This window comes from Lampetra fluviatilis, chromosome 41 (genome assembly GCF_964198595.1).
Source record: "Lampetra fluviatilis chromosome 41, kcLamFluv1.1, whole genome shotgun sequence".
Lineage (NCBI taxonomy): Eukaryota > Metazoa > Chordata > Hyperoartia > Petromyzontiformes > Petromyzontidae > Lampetra > Lampetra fluviatilis.
The window spans coordinates 4,236,129-4,255,721 of record NC_136315.1 but is presented as its reverse complement, the minus strand read 5'-3'; the positions used below and the strand labels follow the sequence as shown (position 1 = coordinate 4,255,721).

Genomic DNA, 19,593 nt, shown 5'->3' with positions numbered 1-19,593 from the left:
CAGGAGGAATAGGTTATACGCCCAATGCAGCACCCTCGTGGGAATGATCGAGACTCGTCGAGACTGTTAGAGGCTTTGGATAAAGGTTGCAGAATAAAGGTTCCAGGATAAACTGTAAACTAAACTTCTAATTTAATTCCACCAGGTAAGGCCCACTGAGCTATTAGCCTTTTTTTTCAGAAGCGATAGATCAACAAAGTGTCTCGTCACGTGGAAATGTATAGCAGCCAAATACTCTGAACGCGTCATGTTTATTCTAAACTAGCTTTTTTTGCCCGTCCAAGGACGGGTGTAGATTGCAGTGAATCTGAAATATTCAAGAGAAAAATTGTTCAGCTCATGATTATTAATAAGAGGGGGGGGGGGGGGTTGCCCCATGTTGAGTGACGTCACCCCTCATGGTCATTGGGGAGGGGTGCGGCATGTGGAGTGACGTCACCCCTCATGGTTATTAATGAGGGGAGGGGTGCGGCATGTGGAGTGCGCGACCTTCTTGTGCGTTAGTGTACATTTCCACGCATACATGAATATGAATTAATCGGGGGGCCTCTTTTGCAGTGACGTCACGCACGGATTTAGCACTGTGCTGCTTAAATTAATTATTTACCGTCACTTTCTGTAAAGAAACGTCATATTTGAAGCGACTTTGCGTAATAAATTATTTCATTCAGCTCGACCTTCTACGTTAGTGTAAAAATCCACTCACTAATTAATATTAATGAAGGGGGTGGGCCTCATGTGGAGTGACGTCACGCTCGGGACAGACACACACATTCTTCACTCACTATATTAGTAATGTTGAGGGAAAAACCAGATCAGACGGGAGAAAAATCCACGCAACCACGGGCAGAACATGCAAACTCCAAATATACAGGCGTCAAGATTGAACCCACGCCCTCCTGCAAACCAGGCGAGGCAGTAAACATCTCGGCATTGGAGTGGCACCCACGTTCAAGTTAATGTATTAGGTATAGCCCTGTGAGCCATTCGGCTCTTGAATCGGGTGTAACCGCAACAAACAAACAAAAAAACAGGAACACAAAACATCTTAAAGTGAATACGTGACTAAGTGCAAACAGAAAATACAAGAAAAGACAGCAAAATATTGCAGAAAAAATCACCGTACACCAACATTGTGTACAAAAATCCCAGTGGGATGCAAGTCAAACAACCAACAACAACCACAAGACAACTTAGATTAAGGCCATCAGTCTAACTCTGTACTACAACAAACAAACATGGCTAAACCAATACACTTTTCGAAATCACCAAAATAAAGCCATGAAAGCAATGAAACAGTGAAAGCAATGAAGAAGTGGGCGTCCTGAGGAAGCCCTAAATCCAGATGGTGGCTGTGATGAGACTGTAAGAGCGGCCCTGACTGCGTAACCAGGGTTAGACAGATTGTGGCGACGATGACGACGCTCATGATGGGAACGTGACGGCGAAACCTTGGGCCAACAACCTTAGGGGGCGCCGGTATCAACTGCGCGATGCCGCGCGAACTCTGGCAGGAGGAAGGAAGCGACGGCGAGGTGTGGGTGGCATCGACGGATGTTGGGCCGTGATGATCTCCTGACGGTGGCTGGAGAGATGTTAAATCTGTCCGTTCATTTATCTTCCTCCTCAACGGAGAAACGTCCACGTGCATTCGTTGAGACATTTAAGCCGGTGATTTCAAGTGCAGACGCAAGTATATGACTTTCTTTGACTGAACGGCACGCCTGAATTATGTAATACATAATTATATAAAGACACCTCTGTGTTCATCTCTTGTCATTATTACATCAGTCGCTTAGCCTCAGACCAACGCGTGGTCAATAAAGGCGCAAGCCCTGAAATTGCTTCCTCCCGCCACCGCTGGCAGAAGATGCCTCAAGTAGCGGGAGCTCTAGACAGCCCCTCTAGGGGTACTCTTGGCCTACTCTTCCACGCTGGCTATACGTCTTGGAAGAGGTACCCACGACTCAACCGATAAACCTTCTTGGTGGGCAGAGACGGGAGGGAAAAGTGGATTAAAACAAAAACAACTTTCCCCGTCGTTTCGTGTACCGTGCCTGGAGGTGGAACTGAACCGAGCTGACCTCTGGAACGGCAATTCCCAGCATGCATAGCAGCAGCATTATCCCCTACGGAAGTGCTTCTCAGCCTTTTTTGGCGACCCACCCCCCTCCTTGTTGAATTTAGTTTCAACCGAGTAGTAGCCCCACCTTGCCTAACCACAACATTGTTTGTGAGAAATAAATGCATTAATAAATAAACAGCAATATCTGTAACAAATTGTCCATTTTGTGAGATACCCTAACTAGCGAAGAACTACAAGCGAATAATAATCAAATAAATGTCAACGTACGCTCTGCGTGCGCGACGTGATGTGTTCGCGCCCGCTGTTTACTCTTGGAAAACCCGCATTGTTTACGATGACTGAGTTTAGAAAGGGCTTTTAAATCGCTATCGGTTACCATATGAATAAAAAAATGTAATCGTGATTATTTCACATTGGCAGACTCATCCGTGATTATTTTCACCGCTGACTCTCGCGTATGATGTAATATCACACGTTTATAAATCAACTCGCGTACCCCCTTGGGGCATTGCCACGTAACCCACAGGGGTTCCGTGTACCCCCCGGCCTCCCGGTTGAGAACCACTGCCCTACTGGGTGGGACGTCAGGTGTAAAGGTGTACGGTTGGGGTGGGATATGGCAGTCAAGAAGGGGAGCCAAACCACTCTGTGATGGCCACCCGGCGTTTGGATCATGGCGATTATAAAATGCGGCCATCGTAAGTGCAGCCCATCGTAGCAATGTTTGAGTGCAAGCATTAGCTTTGTGTGTGTGTGTGGGCGCGTTCCGAAACGTTAACATACACTTTGGAGATGGCATTATATATAGTTGTTGTTGTTAATGAAACGGTATGAAATGCTTGAGAGGTTTTATTTTATTTAAATGCCACAAAGCGACAACTTTGAATGCCTCTGCGCCGTTCCCAAAGACGACGCTCGCAAACTCCGCGCGCGTTGCGAGCTCGTGAACGATGTGGAGGCACCAACACAACAAAACAACAACAAAATAACAACCACTGCACGCGGGTACGCGGTGGGGGGGCAGGGCATTTTATTGTGCATTTAAACACGCGTTCTATATCATGGGGCCTCCTTTGCCAGGACCAAAATATAACAGGTTTTCCCCTTTTATCTGGCAAAAAAACAGGTGTTAAGATGTTAATACACCAAACTGAAACCTTTAATAAGGAATCATGTCTACATTAACCACAATGCTTGTGGTCAGAATGCAAACAAAAAACATACTCTGATAATATCAGCATTGTCCTTGAAAGTGATTGGTCCACACCAGAGACAGCTTTCTTCGTCTCAAACGGTGTTAGACCAGAGGACGCCAAAAGCTGTCTCAAGGACGATGCATATATTATCAGAGTATGTTTTTTTGTTTGCATTCTGATCACAAGCATCGTGGTTAATGTAGACATGATTCCTTGTAAAAGGTTTCAGTTTGATGTTTTAACATCTTAACACCTGCTTTGTTGCCAGATAAAAGGGGAAAACCCTATTATCAAGCGTTATATATATATTTGTTTTTAAATGCTCAGGGTTATGACACGAAAGATAATTTCATAGCGGTTGACGTGCTATTTTATCGGAGAACACAAAAGCATCGTTACGGCAGATATTATATTTGTTGTTGTTGTTCGCGTTTTGGTCACTGGGTTTCCAAGAAGAAGAAGGAAGAAAATTATGCAAAGTGGTATAAATAAATTAAACCATTCCCATATTCTCATTCCCATTGTTGTACGTTAATGCATGTAAAATAATACAAATTGAAGAATTTAATATATTTATTGATCTCTTCGAGAGGGGATATTTTTTGGTCCATTTAAAATTTTCTCCTTCCCCAAATTTCTTTTTTTTTTATCCTTTATATTAAGTTCGCTTGCTTGCTTGCTTAGGACCATGCCAATCTTTCGGTCGTTTTTTAACCCACTTCCCGTGATCCCGTGATCCAGAGAAAATCCACGCGATCACGAGGAGAACACACATACTCCAAACACACATGGGTGTCAGGGTCGGGATATAGAAGCCACGGCCTCCTGTGTACCAGGCGAGGTAGTTAACATCTCGCCACCGTGGCGCCCAGACCAGAATGCTCCCCACACTTGCCATTGCTTTCATCCAGCAGTGGATTGATCCAGGAGTGAAAGTCGTCATTAAACAGCATCTACTCTATGAAACAAACTAATTGGACAACCAGTGATCAGCACAAGTCCATGAATGATAAGTGTCAATTTTTTACAATATCATGATGTTCATAAGTTTCTCTTCTTCAACAATACTTCCACTATATACAATCCGTCACACAGGTCGCCCTTGATTAAGGTACGTGTGTGTGTGTGTGCGCTCCGACAACCAACAACGAGCGGAGCGCCGGGTGGCTAAAGCACAGCAAGTTGGCACAGTAGGGGGCACAGGTGGTGCATCAGCCAGTCATCTCAGTCAGTCGACCCGTGGCACCTGGGTCTGCCCCGTGACCTCCTGCCAGCGGGCGTTCGACACTTCACGTGGCCTCAAGGTGCACATGGCCTGGCACAAGCGTCGTGGTGACGTCACCGCCACTTAGTAGCGAATGGCGGTTGTTGTTGTGCGCTCCGATAGTGGGGAGCGGAAGTGTACCGGTTAGTGCGCTGCGCTACAAACCCGGTGACCCGAGTTTGATTCCCCCGCTCACGGCCAACACCGGTGACGATTATCTCATTCCGGTCCTGGGCCTCCCCTAGGTCGACTCAGCCTCAATTGAGTACCTGGTGTGGCGTGTTAAAACATTGCCACGAGGAAGACAAAGGCGGCCGGGCGTGGTGTTGCCAAACCACCCCCTAGTGTGCCGTGCCGCCTTCATAGGCGCTCGCTAACAGCACTTGTCCCAACAGTCTGTGGCAGGCTATACGGGGGATCTGTGTCTTTGTATTGTGCGCGCTCCTGCTCGTTCTCAATGCGCGCTTGAGAGAAAGGGGCGTCTTACAAAATGAACTTCAAAGGGTATCCCGCACGAGGTTCACCGGGGTGGGGAGCCGCAACTTGTCAATAAAACAACAACAACAAACCACACGGCGCTCTCGGGCAAAATTGATGTAAATCCTCGCGGGCCCACGGCATGTGCTACGAGAGCCGTCAGCCGTGGCAACGCGGTTACAGAATGGCATTGGCGTTGGAGTGGCAGAGTTTGTTGTCTTTATCATCGGGGGTGAGGGGGGGGGCAGTTCATCGTGTTCACCGTGACAATCAATTACCGTGTTCGGTGAACAGTGATTGATTGGCACAACCTCGGACAGTCACGTGACCGCTGTTTTTTTAATTCTGATTGGAAGTTGCCATCTCGGTTGGCCACTTAGGGGGTGGGGGAAGAGAGGTCAGATCTGTCACCCAAATCTAGATCGAAATATAATTTCTTCAGCGCACACTTTGTCGTGTTTAGCTTGTTTGTCCTTCGCCCGCATGCACCTCCGATTGGCACGGTTGGGTACGGTGCGAAAGAAGTTCAGCATATACACATCGTCATCATCGTTGTTGTTATTTTCATCATCGCCGGTTATCGTTCGTGGTAATCGTTGTCATTATGTCATCATCATCATCAGTCAGTCGTTGTTATCATCATTCCTGTCATCGTCGTCACGGTGATCACAATCATCAAGCATCACAATCACCATTATAATCATTGTGGTCATCATTGCATACCCCCGCATGCACCTCCGATTGGCACGGTTGAGTACGTACGGAAGACGTTCAACACGCGAACGTCCCCGTTGACGGTTGCCCGAAGGCTGCCCGAGCGTAAATCAATTCCATTTACAAATCTGTCGGCTAAAGGAAGAAATAACCTGAACACAAACAGCTGACCGTGTTGACACAAGCGTAGACACAAGGCTGTGTGTGCTGTCCAACGCACTTAGTTTTCTTTTATTGAGAAAAAAACATTCAAATGATGGTTTGTATAAATCGTTAAAAAAATCAACACGTGCGGCAATAACAGTAAATTAAAATAACAAGTCAAGAAGATTACAGGCTAGAGATTGTCTAAACAGACTAAGGGAGACCAGGTCTCAGGGTCTTGATACTCGGGGTTTTGAGACACAGGGAGATCGTGTCTCAGAATCTTAACACACACAAAAAGATACAGTCAAAGATATCCTTAACAGACTTTTAGGGCAAGTGCACACACACACACAAACAAAGACAAAGATCACCCGTAAAGCCTTAACAAACTGTAAGGGCAAGTGCTGCTAGCGAGCATCTATGAAGGCCAGAATGGCACTCGAGGGGGTGGGTCGCCAGCATTACGCCCGGCTGCCTTTCTCTCCCGAGTGGCACTGAGTTGCCTGAAGTTGCGTCGAGTTGCCCGGAGTTGCGGTGAGTTGCCCGGAGTTGCACGACGACGTGAAATTGAGAGTTGCACCGAAGTTGTTCGGAGTTGTGTTTGGTTGTCCGGAGTTGTGTTGAGTCGCCTGAAGTTGCGTTGAGCTGCGTGGAGACGTGACGCGTTGCCCGAGGTGTCACTGTGTCGTCCAGATCTTGGGTTCATTTTCCTGAATCCAAGTGGGGTTTATGTAAATCTAATTCTATCAATTTGCCTAGAATTACACTGGGCCACTCAGAGTTGCCTTGAGTTGCATTGGATTCCTTCAATTACTTGCACGTGCATTGCGATGTCTAACGTTTCACGAAATCGCGTGTATCTGAGTTTGTTGTAACGCTTTACATCAAGTTGTGTGTGGTTGCATTGAGTATCTCATAGCTAAGCTGGATCAAGTTACACAGAATGGCAACGCGCCATGTAAAGTTTTATTGAGTTGCCTGGATTTATCAAGCAATGCAATGAGCGACCTGCAATTTCACCGATCATTCACTTGTAGCTGCCTGGAGTTGCGTCGACTTGCCCAGAGTTGAGTCAAGTTGCATTGATTATCCTAGAGGCACGTTGAGTTGTGCTGAGTTACGTTGAGTTCCCCAAAGTTGTGTGAAGTTGCCTGGAGTTGCGTCAAGTTCCCCGTAGTTGCTCGGAGTTGAACCGAGTTTCCCAGGATGTCTTTGAGTCGTGTCGAGTTGCGTCAGATTACTAGGAGCGACGCCGAGTTGCCTGAAGTCGCATCGAGTTGCCCCCGGGAAGTTGCGTCAAACCACGTTGAGTTGCATCGAGTTACCCCGAAGCTGCACCGGATTCCCCGTAGCCGCATCGAGTTATCCAGCGTTTGCGTCGAATTGCATGTATGTCAAACTTCTTTCGTACCGTACGTAGCCAACCGTGCTGATGGGGAGGTGCGGGAAAAGTTGAATCGAGTCGCCTCCGCAGTTGCCTAGACGCTATAGAGTTGCAGCGTGGAGGCGCCGTTGTCCGGGCCATGCTCGTCCGTGAACACCTCCTCATCAAGGCTCGACTCTGTGGCCACGCGCGCACACCACGCTCGCACTCAACCACTCGACCTCCTGATCACAACCCCCTTTCGTTTATCGCTGATCTGCCTGGCTCGCTCCCCGTCTATCTCAGCCGCTTTGCCTTGGCCCTGAGAGGCCCGTTCACCTTGGGTGAGAATCTCCCTTCATTGGCACTCATTCGGGGTAGGGGGGCTCTGGGAATCGCTGCCGAGCCTGCTATCATTTGTGGGTAGCTGGGTCGCTTCCAAAAAAATGAGCTAATAGCTGAGCACGCTTTACCTGGTAAGATGAAAATAAGTTTCGGTTTTTTTTTTATATATTGTTGTTGAAGTGATTTGTTTACCTTTCCTATACTTTGCACAACTATCGTTGCTTTTGTATTTGTTTGTTGTTGTGACGCCCTGACCCGCCCCCCACTGGACATCTGTGAACAAGAGCTGTAAATCTCATATAATTATTCCAGTATAAATATACATAAACTGATGCTGAAACCCAGATCTGAAGTTTTCGTGACTGCAATGATCCATACTCTTTGGTTCTTTCGGTAAAGTCACGGAGGTATAAAATAAAATAAAAAATAAATCACGACGGATGCTTGTGTTGCTTCCGAAACGTCGTGATTTATTTGTATTTTATTTTATACCCTACGTGACTTTACAAAAAAAAAACAAAGAGTATGATGCTGAAACATCAGTCGAGAATATCTGGACCAGTCTTGGCTGTCCCCTAGATTGACTCTGCCTGAAACGTGGACCGTGTGCATATAAGGGGAGATAAAACAGTGGGGAACTTGCCCCAAATAGTCTGTGTAGGCTATACAGGGGATCTTTGCCTCCGTGTGTTCGTTCGTGTGACTCACGCAGAGGACTTGGCCGCGGGAAGACCCCTCCCTGAAGCCCGGGCTGGTACTCGAAGTCGAACACAGGCACTTCTGAGTCTGGGGACATCACTTGTGCAGACGTGGGGCTGTGAGAAGGAGGAGAGGGGGGACAGGAGGGGTTTGGAATGAGATGGGACACGTGGTGGAGACACTGACTCGTCACAGTACGCGCTGATCGTGCGAGAATTGAGTGGCGTGCATCTTCCTTTGGTGAATTGAAAGCCAGTGGTTGAAATTCCATATTCCCGTGACAGAGGTCAGTTAATCCTCGGTAGTCACTGCATCGCGCGCTTTCAGATGCGCTTCTGCGGCCGTCTGGAACGCTCTTCCTTCCGATATTAAGAGGCCACTGGAGCGATGCGCTTTTAATTCATCTCGATTGAAAACTAATTTCTTCAGAACTACTTTTGTGTTTAGTTTGTTGTCCATCCCCCGTAACTCTGATTAGCACGTTTGGCTACCTACGGTGCGAAAGAAGTTCAACATACATACATATCCATTATATGATCATCTTAATGTGATTATTTTTTCATTAATATTTATAATTTGTCTAATTTTTACTCGTGTCGGTGCCACGTCAGCTTGTCCATTCTGAGCCCTTGCCGGGCAGTGCATCGCTCAGTGTTAGAGAGCGGCCCACGGAAAGGGTCATTGCAGAACTACTGCCACATTCGCGTGGCTGACGGCAGAAAATCCTCACGAAACTCAGCGGAGATCTCGGTCCCAATGTTGCCGCCTAGTGGAGGAATTCAACAACAACAACAGAGAACCATCTCTCTTTCACCTGAGGACGACCGCTTGCTGTTGCGATCGAAACGTCGTGATCTATTATTGATTTATTTTCCTATCTACGTGACTTCACCGAAATAACCTAAGAGTATGAAATCTTGCAGTCACGAAAGCTTCTAATCAAGATTGAACCGCCTCTACGGGGAGCTTTTCCACACAACTCGGACATAACTTCAACCGAGAAGATGGATACAAAATGTAGCAATCTTTGGAAGGACGTTGATCAACCAGGTAAAGTGTTAACTGTTGTGTTAGCCGACTCTATGAGTTGCATTACATTTCAAAATTGTGTTAAGTTTGATATCTAAGCTTCCTTGTCACATTTATTTTCTCTCTCTCACCCAAGCCCTCTTTGAATTTGATCCCCACCCTCTCGCCCCTTTGCCGCCTCCCCTCCCCCATCACAGAGGCATGTTTCTCTCTTTCACCTGAGGACAACCGCTTGTTGTTGCGATCGAAACGTCGTGATCTATTATTGATTCATTTTCCTACCTACGTGACTTTACCGAAAGAACCTCAGAGTAGAACCATCTACAGCGGTGCGTGAGCGCAAACCCAAAATAACTGAAGAACACATCATCATCATCGACTCTTGAATGGAATCACGAAACCCACACCCCATCGAATCGCGACCGTTGGTTGCATCGACTCGCTCGACAGATCGGGGTGGAGTGTCACGACATTCGGGGGGTGGAAACCCGGAGCGGAGTTCATCTCTCAAAGGGAACAGGAGACCATTTATTTTTTATTTTTTTCGTCTTTGTTTTTACCACGTTTCACCCCAGTGAATGTCACAAGATGAAGGGTCAATTTGGAACTCTTGCTTGCCCAGCAGTGCGTCCCCCCCACCCCGAAGTTCGATAATAACCCGTAGAAGTGGATATCCACATAACTCTTTCTGCATTTCCCTAAAGTGGCCTCCTGTTCACACAGTACATGAGGTAAGCAGCACATTCTCAGCCGCTCTGTATATGAGTAATGTGTTATTCGCGTGACGGTCAAACCGAAATTGACATCTCGACAGCTGGAATTTAGCCAAACTTAGTGCAGAAACAAATGTCATGCAGCGGGGGTGTTTTGTGCAGTCATTGTTGACCGGGCTGAGACGATCAACTCACTCCACTGAGAACCCGGATTAACCACAGACAGCCACACATCGCATCTCCCCGTCATCCCCCACATCTCTCCCCCTCCCATCTCCCCATTACCCTCCATCTCTCCCCCCACATCCCATCAACCCCTCCCCATCTCTCTCCCGCATCCCATCACCCCCTCCCCATCTCTCTCCCACATCCCATCACTCCCTCCCCATCTCTCTCCCGCATCCCATCACCCCCTCCCCATCTTTCTCCCGCATCCCATCACCCCCTCCCCATCTCTCCCCCACATCCCATCACCCCCTCCCCATCTCTCTCCCGCATCCCATCACTCTCTCCCCATCTCTCCCCCACATCCCATTACCCCCTCCCCATCTCTCCCACATCCCATCACCCCCTCCACATCTCTCTCCCACATCCCATCACTCCCTCCCCATCTCTCTCCCGCATCCCATCACCCCCTCCCCATCTCTCTCCCACATCCCATCATTCCCTCCCCATCTCTCTCCCGCATCCCATCACTCCCTCCCCATCTCTCCCCCACATCCCATCACCCCCTCCCCATCTCTCTCCCGCATCTCATCACCCCCTCCCCATCTCTCTCCCACATCCCATCACTCCCTCCCCATCTCTCCCCCACATCCCATCACCCCCTCCTCATCTCTCTCCCGCATCCCATCACCCCCTCCCCATCTCTCTCCCACATCCCATCACCCCCTCCCCATCTCTCTCCCGCATCCCATCACTCCCTCCCCATCTCTCCCCCACATCCCATCACCCCCTCCCCATCTCTCTCCCACATCCCATCACCCCTCCCCATCTCTCCCCCACATCCCGTCAGCCCCCTTCCCCCGTACCCTGTCAGCGCAGGAGGAAGTTGCAAGTCGCTGGCGAAAGAGAAGCCGCGGTCTGGCCCAACCTCCGCAGACACGGCAGGCTTGTTTTCAATATTTATTGACGTGAGCGCTTTCGCTTCAACAATTCTCTAGGGCCGTCTGCGCTCACCGCCTCTCACGAACTGAATCGCCAAGGGTCGTTGGGCACTTTTCACCCATACGAAGGGATAGCCCCTAATTTCATTGTATCTCCTTTTACTTATTTTGTTCTGTGTATTTTCGCCGGGGAAAGTCTCGCCCATTCTCAAGATTTCTCTTTCAGGGGGAATTCTGCCATGCTGTCGCGGAAGTGGGGAGTGATGCTGCCCATGTGTAATGGCAATTGAGTAATTTGCAGGAAATGTTTCAACTATTTGGATGTTATGGCCAATACCAGTTACGTTGTATGTCGGGGAGCAGTGGGGGGTGATTTAGCTTAAGAGGGAGAGCAGAGAACCCAGTGGAAATCCACCTCATTCACGAGGAGCTGATGCTCAAAGCCCCACACAGATGGATTTGTGAAGTTAGTCTGAGCTGGGAATCAAACCACGTAAGTGGTGGTGGAGTGGTTAGGAGTGTGCTAACCACGGCATCACCACTTCCTTTTTTATTTGCATAAGCGAAGACATTCCTCCTACTTATAACGAATCTAAACTGCTCATTACATACTCTTTGGTTCTCTCGGTAAAGTCACGTAGGTATAGAATAAAATAAATCACGACGTTTCTGGCGCTTGTGTTGCGCACCGAAACGTCGGGATTTATTTTATTTCATACCTACGTGACTTTACCGAAAGAACCAACGAGTATGGATTCCTGCCGTCGCTAAAGTTTAAAATCAAGATTTCTCATTACATCTCTGTTGAAAAGTAAATTTTGCCCAAAGCAATACTTTTGGAAGCGAATTTATATTGAATGAATCTCACCTCTGAATGTTGCTCATCTCCCGTTCTGCAAAACACAGAGACGCAAACGCGAGATCAATACACAGCAAATTGCATGCGACGGTGTTGCTCAGGGAGAACGTCATCTCCCCTCTAACGCAGGCACTGCACCGATGGGTCACAGAGGTTTCACGGTTCGAATCCAGCGGTCGCCCCGGTTAGTGAATGATATATAATCGGCCGAAAACATGTAGAACGCATGCTTACCTGCTTCATCGTAATTCGTAAGGAGTAGCCCATTGTTGTTGTGCCAGTGATGAAATCACACCGCAGATTGCATTATTGGGACCGTACATAGCAATCATTGCCCCCTATTAGCAGACTGATGCCGGTTTAACACGTAGCAAGTTTTCGCAACCAATATCCATAATCGAGGTCGGGAGGGGGGGGTTAGATCGCGTAAATATAAATGTGTGGTTAAACTCGCCACCACCCGACACAGCCAATCAGTGACGGTTTGTCACGTAAACAGAACACGTGCCAATTCTTTACTCCTTCAGCAACACACCGGTGGGTTGGAGAGTAAACCCACGACATTTGCAACTCTGCATCACATCCCATGTGATGTGGACTTCTGACGCTGTATCAAAAACAATTCTAACACAGTCTCGTGACCATGGTTTCCCGTCGCATTTTGCACATTTTCATTTCCCGACAAAATATTCGCGCAATTAAAAGCAGCGAGAGTTCACGACAGCAATTCGAGTTGAAAGACGCACAAGTCTACGACATTAGCGCCGAGTGCAACGTGTCCTTGCAGCAATTGTCGGCATGTCGAGTGCTCTGTGCCATCTGCATTGTGGGCACCATCGCTTTGTGGGTAACATCGCATTGCGGGCACCATCGCAATGCGGGAAACATTGCATTGTGGGCACTATCTGCATTGCGGGCACCATCGCATTGGGCGCTATGAGCGTTACAGATTTACCGTTACGACGCTTGGGAAAACTCACAGCAGCTTCGCGTCGAGTGAGCTACAGGTGAAGGAAATACACTGCGATCTCTATTCCCACTGGAGGTACAGCAAAGTACAAACACAAGTATTCTTTGGGTCTTTCGGTAAAGTCACGTAGATAGGTTCAGAGAAATAACAAAAATAACAAAAAAACTACGACGTTTGGATCGCAACACAAGCGGTCGTCATCATGCATTGACGGCCACTTGTGTTGCGATCGAAACGTCGTCGTTTGTATGTTATTTTTGTTATTTCGTTGAACCTATCTACGTGACATTACCGAAACACCCAAAGAATACGAATTCCTGCCGTCACGAAAGCTTTAAGTGAAAATTTACAAAAAGAAGCCGACAAAAAAAATCTAAAATACAATTGCAAACGTTTAGGGAAACTTCTCAGGATGATTTGTCACGTCGTAAAAGTTAATGTCACGTGCGCGCCTTCAACGGAGGATTAGCGGAGCAGCAGAGCTGCACGAACTCTGTATCTCTGAGAATAGGTTTTTCCCCTTTTATCTGGCAACATAACAGGTGTTAAGATGTTAAAACACCAAACTGAAACCTTTTACAAGGAATCATGTCTACATTAACCACAATACTTGTAGTCAGAATGCAAACAAAAAACACACTCTGATAATATATGCATTGTCTTTGAAACTGATTGGTCCACACCAGAGATGACTTTCTTTGGAGCCTCGTCTCAAAACGGTGTTAGACAAGAGGAAAAAGACTCATAGGCCCGCGTGAAGAATCGCTGTTGCGATGCCAGAGCAGCTTGGAGTTGCTTCACTTTTTCAGCGCAGTCACTCCCTGTTAGCTTGTCGTATGTTGTAGCATGTTTAGTCTCGTAGTGTCTCTTTACGTTGAAATCCTTAAACAAGGCAACCGTCTCTTTACAAATTAGACAAACACAATTGCCTCGATTTTCAGTGAAGAAGTATTGTAATTCCCACGGCTCCTGAAAGCGGCGGCCCTCACTGTCAACTTTTCTATTTTTGTTTTGCAGTCGCCATGGCAGAAATGATTCGAGAAGGGTTCGCGGCACAGATGCAGAGCCAGAGACCATTAGAATGGTGCTGCCACCGTGTGGTGAAAGGAGGAATTACATCTTCAAAGTTTGATCTTTTTTTTTATTCTGACAGACATAGCGAGCCATAAATAACACATTATAAGACCGAAGCTGCGGGCCATATGAAATCTGACCTGGCCCGCGGGCCGGACTTTTGACATGCCTGTCAGTTTATAGGACTTTTTTCATATAGCAGCCTTCGCGATTCGCGAATCGCGTCGTCTCCAATCGACGAATCGATTCGGAATCGATTCGTCGTTTCCGCTTCCTGCCCTGACCGCTGCTGCTGCCACGTGGCGCGAATTTTGGCGCTTCCAACGTCGGCGATGAGCTCGCTGATGGACGTCGTGGCGACGTCTCTGCCTCCTCCTCCTCCTCCCCACGAGTCGACGGGAAGGAGCTACCTGGCCGAGCTGAAGATGGAGGTAAGCGCGGGATCGCCAGTCGTGACCAACAAACTCGTGTATTCCCCGTAACGCGTCAAAGTGTTATAAATAATAAAATATATATTTTTAAAAAATCATCAGGTGATTACGATTGCTTGTGTTGCAGTCGAAACGTCGTGAGAATGTTTTGTTATTTTTTAAATATTTTTTGTTTATTTTATTATTTCCCTTCTACGTGACTTTACCGAAAGAACCAAGAAGATCGATTCGAAGCTTTTGTGACTGCAGGAATTTACTCTTTGGTTCTGTTAGTAAAGTTACGTAGAAATACATTAAATAATAATAGAATACGACGTTTCGATTGCAACACAAGCAATCGTCATCAGGTACGAACGAATGAGAAAACAAAACTAGTACAACTAATAGGGTTTTGATTTAAAGCTTTCGTGACTGCAGGGATTCATCTTCTTGGTTCTTTCGGTAAAGTCACGTAGAAGGGAAGTAAGAAAATAATACAAATAAAACATAATAAAATTATTCTCACGACGTTTCGGCCACAACGCAAGCAGCCGTCCTCAGACTCTGTCGCCTCGACGGACCTGGTTTTCACCTGATGACGGCTGCTTGCGTTGTGGCCGAAACGTCGTGAGAATAATTGTATTATGTTTTATTTTTATTATTTTATTACTTCCCTTCTACGTGACTTTACCGAAAGAACCAAGAAGAACTAATAGGGTTTTCCCCTTTTTTCTGGCAACAAAACTGACACCTTTTGCAAGGAATCATGCTTACATTAACCACAATACTTGCAGTCAAATGCAAACAAAAAACAATACTCTGATAATGTATGCATTGTCCTTGAAACTGATTGGTCCACACCAGAGACAGCTTTCTTTAGAGCCTAGTCTCATGGTGTTCGTCCAGATGACCCCAAAAGGCGCACAGTTCACAGACAACACACTACCAGAGTAATGAGAGCTCGGGGTGAGCAGCTACATCATGGGACCTCATTATTTTCTTTATTTCCTTATTATTTTCTCTTTACACGTTACTTTGCACGCGAAGCCGGTCCACGCGACGTCTACCGATGCCGTCTGTGGGTGGTGGAGCAGGAGGAGGTGCAGGGGGGAGCGGACGAGCCCGTGGCAGCGGCCGCCGGGGTGGATGTCCCCGGCGTGCGGGGCCAGGGCGGCCAGGCTGAGCTGGGGTCCACGCGACGCTGCGCCGGAGGTAACCCGTGACAATTTCGACGCTGAACTTCTTTCGTACCGTACGTAGCCGGCCGTGCTAATCGGAGGTTGCCGGGGAAAGGATGACAAACTTAAAACGCGTGTTCCTGGACGTTTGTGGGGTGGGTTTTTTCGGCTTGCGAAAATACAAAATCGAATTGCGTTCCACGCGGCGCTGTGCAGATATTGTTTTGTCAAGCTGAGTTCGTACATTTCAAAAATAAAGTTGACTATTGTGGCGCCATTAGCAGGCCTAATATCGAGTTTCAATCGGACTGCCACATTGGAATGACTGAATTTGACTGATCTTTCCCACGATTGAGTTGAAGGATAAACTTAAGCTGTTTCCGTGATTCACCGAGTGATCTCCACATGGCCCAGCGGCAGTAGCGCATTCACCGTTCGTTGCAGAGATTCACGGTTCAAATCCGGCGGGCCGCCCTGATTATTTCTGCACATGTAATGACCATAATAATGATAACGCTAAACGCCCTGTCTGCATCACAGTGGATGTTAAAGATCCCATGAAGACTTTCTCAAGAGGAGGCCTATTGTGTGCTGGTATCACTGTCCAATTTTGCCAGAAAATGATTTAATTGGAATTGCACACGCCCCCTACTGGCAGACGAATGCACCGGTCCACTCTTGCGCGTGAGACGTTCCTGATCTCTTAAATTCTCAGCCGGTTGAACAAACTCACCTTAAACTCCCCCAGAAACACATCCGAGTTAAGATTTCCCCCCCCAGAAATGCCCACGGGTTAAACGGTCAAAACTGCCACTAAACTAAATTCTTCATTTAGATGCAAACTCAGATGCGAGTCTTTGCAAGGGGCGTCTTTGTTGTGTCCGTTTCCAGCGATGGAGCCGGGGGACCCTCCTCTCGTGCAGCAGCAGCAGTTTGACACGCAGAGGCACGGAGTCCGACAGATCCTGGAGTGCATCCGCGTCGGTACACAGCAGTGCACGCACAGGAGCACACGCGCACGCAAAACAGCGCACGCACAGTGAGCTGGTTGGAGTGAGTGTGTTGTGATCTACGGAGCGACGGCTGCCGACACGGGTGGAGGAATCAACTAGTGGCGTTCTCAAAGAGCAGTGACCGTGGTAGTAGCTATAGACGAGTGATAGGGAGGCGAGTGGCCGGAGTGACTCATTGAGGTCTGCGTCATCACTCAAGCTGACTGCATTGCGTTGAACTCCGCGGCGGCTATTTCCATTGCGGCTGCTGGCGTGTCAGCAGAGGGGACGTTTCCGTTCTAAACTCTCGCAGGGAACCGTGCGTCACCCTGGCTCTCGTCCGCTGTACCATCATGTGCTGCTGCCCATTGCCAGCTGCGTTGCTTGACGGTCGCGATTGCAGTCGTGTCCATCGGCGTCGCGGCATTGAGGCGAAGAAAATGCCGTCGGGAACTCTCGCGGGAACTGCGCATCGGCCTGCGTCGGAGAAAAGCCCGCCGCGGAAGTTGGTATCACAGAACTACGTCTGAGATCCCTTCACGCGATCGCTTATCCACACTCGGGGGGGGGGGGGGGGGGGGAACAGCACGTTCGCACGTGCCCTGCTATGGAGGCATTTGCGGTGTGGCAATCAAGTGGATATTTTCTCTTCTGACGGCTGCACCAGTCGCCCAGATCGAGTGCAGAGCCAAACTTTACGTCGTGGATTCCACGGCGCAGTCGTTGCTGACTGGGTCGAGGCCTTCGGCGTGCAACGCTGAAGAGGCAGGTTTAATCGCGGGCAGCCGAAGCCTGGAACAACAACACAAAGCCGGGGTCTCGTCGGTGCCGGCGGCTTCAAGCTCTGACCCCTGATCCACCCGACCACCTCCAGAGATTGTCACCTTCCCCTGAAGCTGTCGGGTTGAATTCTTGGAGTCGTTGGAATTGGAGTTGGCTCTCGCGCGGCTAGTGGAAGTTCCTGCCATGGTTCAGGATACGCGTCGACTCTGATTCACGTTACTCCGAAGGCAGTGGTCGGTCTCAGAGATGGTGTGACTGCTTGACTGGGGGGGCAGGGGGGTGGGGGAGACCTTCATCCAGCAGTGGAGAGATTGTGGTTCATCACGATGCCGTCCCACCCCCCGCAGGGACTCCGCGTCTCAAGCGGCTGCTGCTGTGCGAGGTCGACATCGTCTACGAGTGCCAGCTGTGCCGCAGCCTCTTCCGGTGCCTTCCCAACCTCGTCGTGCACCGGCAGTTCTACTGCCACCCCTACGCGTGCACAGGTAGCGACGAGCGTAGGGCCCCCCCCCCCTCCACGCTTGCCAGCATCGTTTGATTAAACGAGGCATACCGATGAGTAGCCCTCCCTAAGGGGCGAAACGTTCCCCCAGGTTTTCGTGGTGAGGTGGGCTAAAGTGACTTTCATTTGAGGGCGGTAACAGCGGTGTTTGGACAAGTAACATAACGTCGGTTTTGGGCGAGGGGCTGTAAACACCAACCAAGGCGATGAGATTCAGGGAGAATCTCAAACTGTTAGCGGAGTCTGCGGCTTAACCCAACGCTGCTGGCAAATGTTGACTCCGAGGACGATAAGTCCGATGGGTGAAAGTGTGATCTTATTTGACGTGTTAATGGCTGCGTTTATTTATTCATGATATTTTTTAAGTCGTATTCTGTCTCAAGTATTCCTTGACATTTTTGCAAACGATAAACAGCACGTTCACAATTTGCTCCACGCTATTATTCCTGCGTTCAATCCCCTCTTAGAAGACGACACCTCTTTTGAAGAGGACACCAACAACAATCACCGCCACCACCGGGACACCCTCCCCGAACCGGCACGGCCGCAGGAGAAGCCCGTCGACTTCGTCGTCCGGCCGGACCCCATCGCCAGCAACCGCAGCGCCGTCTACCGGGATGCCCACGCCGTGGCCGAGCCCGCCCGCCAGGGCCCGTCGGGCGCCGCCCCCGTCGACTCGACGAAGGCCGGGGAGGCCGGGCCCCGGCCGAAGACGTCGGCGCCGCTCTCGCCGGGCTACTTGTGCGCCGCATGCGGCAAGAGTTTCCGGCAGCTGCGCGACTGGTGGCGCCACGTCCGCGCGGCGCACGAGAGGCTCGACGGGGAGGCGAACGGCTACTCCGAAACAGACGCCGACCGCACGCCCTGCCCCATGTGCCGGAAGAGCTTCGCCACCAAGGGCAACGTGCGGCGGCACTTCCGCGCCGCGCATCACGGGGTCGAGTGGGAGGACGCGTGGAAGCCGTTGGGGTCTCGCCGCCCGGCGGCACATCGAGATCCTCGAGTGGATCTGCCCGATATGCAAACACAAGCGCGGGTCGCTGGTCGCGATCGAGAGCCACCTGCGGCTCTGCCAGAAGCAGAACGACTTCACGATCGAGGAAACCGCCGGCACGACGGCGTCGGTGGCCACCACGCCGACGACGACGATGGCTCCGACGTACTAGCGCGACGAACGCGGGAAGGCTTACGCCAAGAAGACCTTCCTGGATAACCACAAGCTGGTGCACGTGCGGAGGGACAGGAAGGCCGGGCGGAAGACAGCGGCGGCGACGGTGAACCTTGGCGGCCGGCGACGGAGCGGCTTGCGCTTCGTTTACGTCGATAAGCTGAACGAACAAAAACAATTTTAAGTTTTTGTTTTTTTTCTTCACGTCCCATCGGTCGCACCGGCCTTTCTGGGAGTGCATGATTTTAGCAGCGTTGTTTCAACACAAGCAAACTCCGGTTTTGGCATTCAAAGTATCATCAGCAGTCGGGATTGTTTGAAACTATTGTTACGGAAGGGCATGAAACAATAGTAATGTGCATGTGTCCGTGCACTTGCTTAGACACTTCAGCAACTTCAAACGCCTTCCATCCCATCTCAGCCATTTCCCCTGTGGCTGTACAGCACCAGGTATAGGAGGAGGGAGGCGATGTTGCAATGAGGGGGTTGGTGGGGGTGAGGGGAGGGGCAGGGGGACG

At 49.3% G+C, this 19,593-nt stretch overlaps 1 protein-coding gene across 1 annotated transcript; it reads left to right on the top strand.

The window, feature by feature from the left end:
* Positions 1 to 14,467: 14,467 nt before the first annotated feature.
* LOC144946573 (zinc finger protein 800-like) lies at positions 14,468 to 19,073 on the top strand. The gene is made up of 6 exons (XM_078875587.1): positions 14,468 to 14,473; positions 15,547 to 15,664; positions 16,522 to 16,614; positions 17,753 to 17,890; positions 18,375 to 18,811; positions 18,939 to 19,073. Exons 1-6 carry the CDS (start codon positions 14,468 to 14,470, stop codon positions 19,071 to 19,073), a joined length of 927 nt encoding a protein of 308 aa, XP_078731713.1.
* The last annotated feature ends 520 nt before the right edge of the window (positions 19,074 to 19,593 follow it).